The sequence below is a fragment of the Triticum dicoccoides genome, chromosome 3B (assembly GCF_002162155.2).
Source record: "Triticum dicoccoides isolate Atlit2015 ecotype Zavitan chromosome 3B, WEW_v2.0, whole genome shotgun sequence".
NCBI classification, from domain to species: Eukaryota; Viridiplantae; Streptophyta; class Magnoliopsida; order Poales; family Poaceae; genus Triticum; species Triticum dicoccoides.
Genome location: NC_041385.1, coordinates 802306275 through 802309176, shown reverse-complemented (window position 1 = coordinate 802309176; position 2902 = coordinate 802306275). Strand labels below are relative to the sequence as shown.

At 47.2% G+C, this 2902-nt stretch overlaps 1 protein-coding gene across 1 annotated transcript in view; it reads left to right on the top strand.

Annotated features, from left to right (window-relative positions):
- The first annotated feature begins 650 nt into the window (after window positions 1–650).
- LOC119278588 (amino-acid permease BAT1 homolog) overlaps window positions 651–2902 on the top strand; it is a 4132-nt gene continuing 1880 nt past the window's right edge. Inside the window, exons 1-5 of the mRNA XM_037559915.1 lie at window positions 651–1169; window positions 1450–1468; window positions 1837–2056; window positions 2217–2398; window positions 2595–2884. Of these exons, the coding sequence (XP_037415812.1) occupies window positions 790–1169; window positions 1450–1468; window positions 1837–2056; window positions 2217–2398; window positions 2595–2884 (1091 nt within the window). The 5' untranslated portion in view covers window positions 651–789. The remainder of the gene's footprint in view (window positions 1170–1449; window positions 1469–1836; window positions 2057–2216; window positions 2399–2594; window positions 2885–2902) is intronic.

Below are 2902 nucleotides of genomic sequence, written 5' to 3'. Positions count from 1 at the left end.
GAAATTATAGTTTAGTGGCCCATTTGTATCATTTTTCAAGTTTATGTATGAATCTGTACCCATCGCGCAAGTTCATGTACTATAAGTGTAATTAACTCGTTTTAAAATATAAGACATCTTTTGATACAATGATAGTGTTAAAAAAGTCTTACATTTTGAGACAGAGGGAGTACTTAAGTCTTACATTTTGTTAAGCTATTGGTCACGACTTTCCTTGAACGGTCTTTATCACCCCTGAGAGAAAATGGTCTTTATCACCCCTGAGAGAAAATGGTACACACGTTAAATGACAGGATAAAAGGAAAGAGAGGGAATATGATCTACATCCATAAGCTATTTCAGTTTTTATGTGCATGAAAAAGCTCCCGCCGTCCATTTATATTAAGAGATGCAAGACGAGCCTGCATACAAGTGTACTAAAAGTCAACCTAGTGCAGTTTTGTGTTTGAGATCAAACATAAAATATACCCCCTCTGTTCTAAGTTTGTAGTAAATCAATGACACTTATTTTTGGGACGGAATAGTACTTGAACGGTCTTTGTCACCCCTGAGAGAAAATGGTACACACGTTGAATGAAAGGATAAACCTAGATATGGAGCAGTATAATAAGAGTTCCTACATGGCTGCCTTGATGCAGGAATGGCGCCGCAACCGTTGATCATTTCGACTCCCGGCTCCCTTGCCTTGACTCCCTGTACACCAACCAAACACCATTTCTCACAAGCTCAACTGCCCAAGTAGTACTAGCGCCACAGCAGTAGCAACCTGAGCAAGCAGAAGCGGTCGACATGGCCGCGTCGTCGCGCTCCGTCGCTGTGCCGATCACCGACCCTGGCGCCGGCGACGACGCAGACCGAGCCCGGCTGCACCAGATGGGGTACAAGCAGGAGCTCAAGCGCGGGCTCAGCGTGGTGTCCAACTTCGCCTTCTCCTTCTCCATCATCTCCGTGCTCACCGGCGTGACCTCCACCTACAACACGGGGCTCCGGTACGGTGGGCCGGCGTCCATGACGCTGGGGTGGCTGGTGGTGGCGGCCTTCAACGGCTGCGTCGCCCTGTCCATGGCCGAGATCTGCTCGGCCTACCCGACCTCCGGCGGGCTCTACTACTGGAGCGCCAAGCTCGCCGGCAAGAAATGGGCGTCCCTCGCCTCCTGGGTCACCGGCTGGTACTACTTAATTACTCAATTTCTTGCACTCTAGTTGGCATAGCATGCTTGTCTGTTCATGAATGAGCTTCATGACAAGAAATGGATGAATTTGATGTGCTGTTGCCAATGGAATTTTCTCTTCATTGCGTTGGATAGACTGTAGGTTTATATGACCTGTCATTGAATGAGTAGTTTGCTCAAAATTTGGATATCCACAAACTCAGCCGTATATCCATTTCACAACGAAAATTAGAAGAACTAGTTCTCTTCCCAAGTTTGACATGTTCTGTTTTTACAGGTTCAACATTGTGGGACAGGTACTTCGACTCCTATGCTCCTTTACAATTTGAACATGATTTTTGAATTTTGTGGAGGAGGGTAGGTTCCCGTTTGTACAAGCAAATATAATAGTAGTAGTAGTTCAGCGCTCTACATCGCTACAACTTGAAGCCGGCAATCGATCAATAAGAAATACTCCATAATTCATGTGGCCGTCCGGCATGACCGTTGGATTCGTGGATAAAATAACAGCAGCGTGCTCAGAACGGCGGATCTTCCACGTCCCTGTCGATCTTCAACGCAGTGGACTCATACTTCAAAGTATAGATAGATAAAACTACATTATTGGCACGTTGCTGCCGCGGTCCAGCCTCTTTTTTTGACCGTCCTGCCTACCTCTGCCTAGTGGGCGACGGCCACCAGCGTGGACTTCTCGCTGGCCCAGCTCATCCAGGTGATCATCTTGCTGGCCACCGGCGGCACCAACAGCGGCGGCTACCTCGCGTCCAAGTACGTCGTGCTGGCGATCTACGGCTTCATCCTCATCCTCCATGGCCTCATCAACAGCCTCCCCATCCACTGGCTCTCATGGTTTGGGCAGCTCGGTGCTTTCTGGAACGCTGCAGGTATACTCATATTCTTTGATCATTGCTATGCTGAACATACATTTTATTTTGATATTTGCATGCATATTTCATACGACCAATCTTAGGTGTAGTTGTGTACACATCAACTTTTTGCTGGTCCTTGATTGTTGGTGTTCCTGTACTCTCTGAACAATGGTAGGTGTGTTTGTGCTGGTGATCTTGATTCCGTCTGTTGCCAAGGAGCGATCGAGTGCCGAGTTCATCTTCACGCACCTCAACACGGACAATGGCATGGGCATTCATAACAAGGCTTACATTCTAGGCGTGGGGCTGTTGATGAGCAACTACTGCATGATCGGCTACGATACATCTGCTCATATGGTACATCAAGACGTTAATTCATTCCCACATAAACTTTTGTTGATTACTTGGTCCATGTACTCACATATGGAGTTCAATTAGAGCATGCCCTGATTTCTAGACATCGATTGCACTACCCCATCCCCGATGTCGATATAACTAAAGATCTAATGATCGGGATGTTATTGCTTAATTATGTATATTGATATATATGCAGACAGAAGAAACGAAGAACGCTGATAGGAGCGGTCCGATTGGGATTGTCACTTCGGTCGTTCTCTCAAACATCTTTGGGTGGATTTACCTAGTGACCCTGACTTCAGTTGTGACAGACATCCCGTACCTGCTAAGTGCCGATAATGACGCAGGCGGCTATGCCATCGCTCAGGCTCTCTACACCATATTCAACCAGAGGTATGGCAGTGGTGTTGGTGGGCTCGTGTGCCTCGGCGTCATTGCTGTCGCCATGTTCCTCTGCGGTGTTGCGTGCATAACGAGCAACTCAAGGTTCGTCACTAGATTATC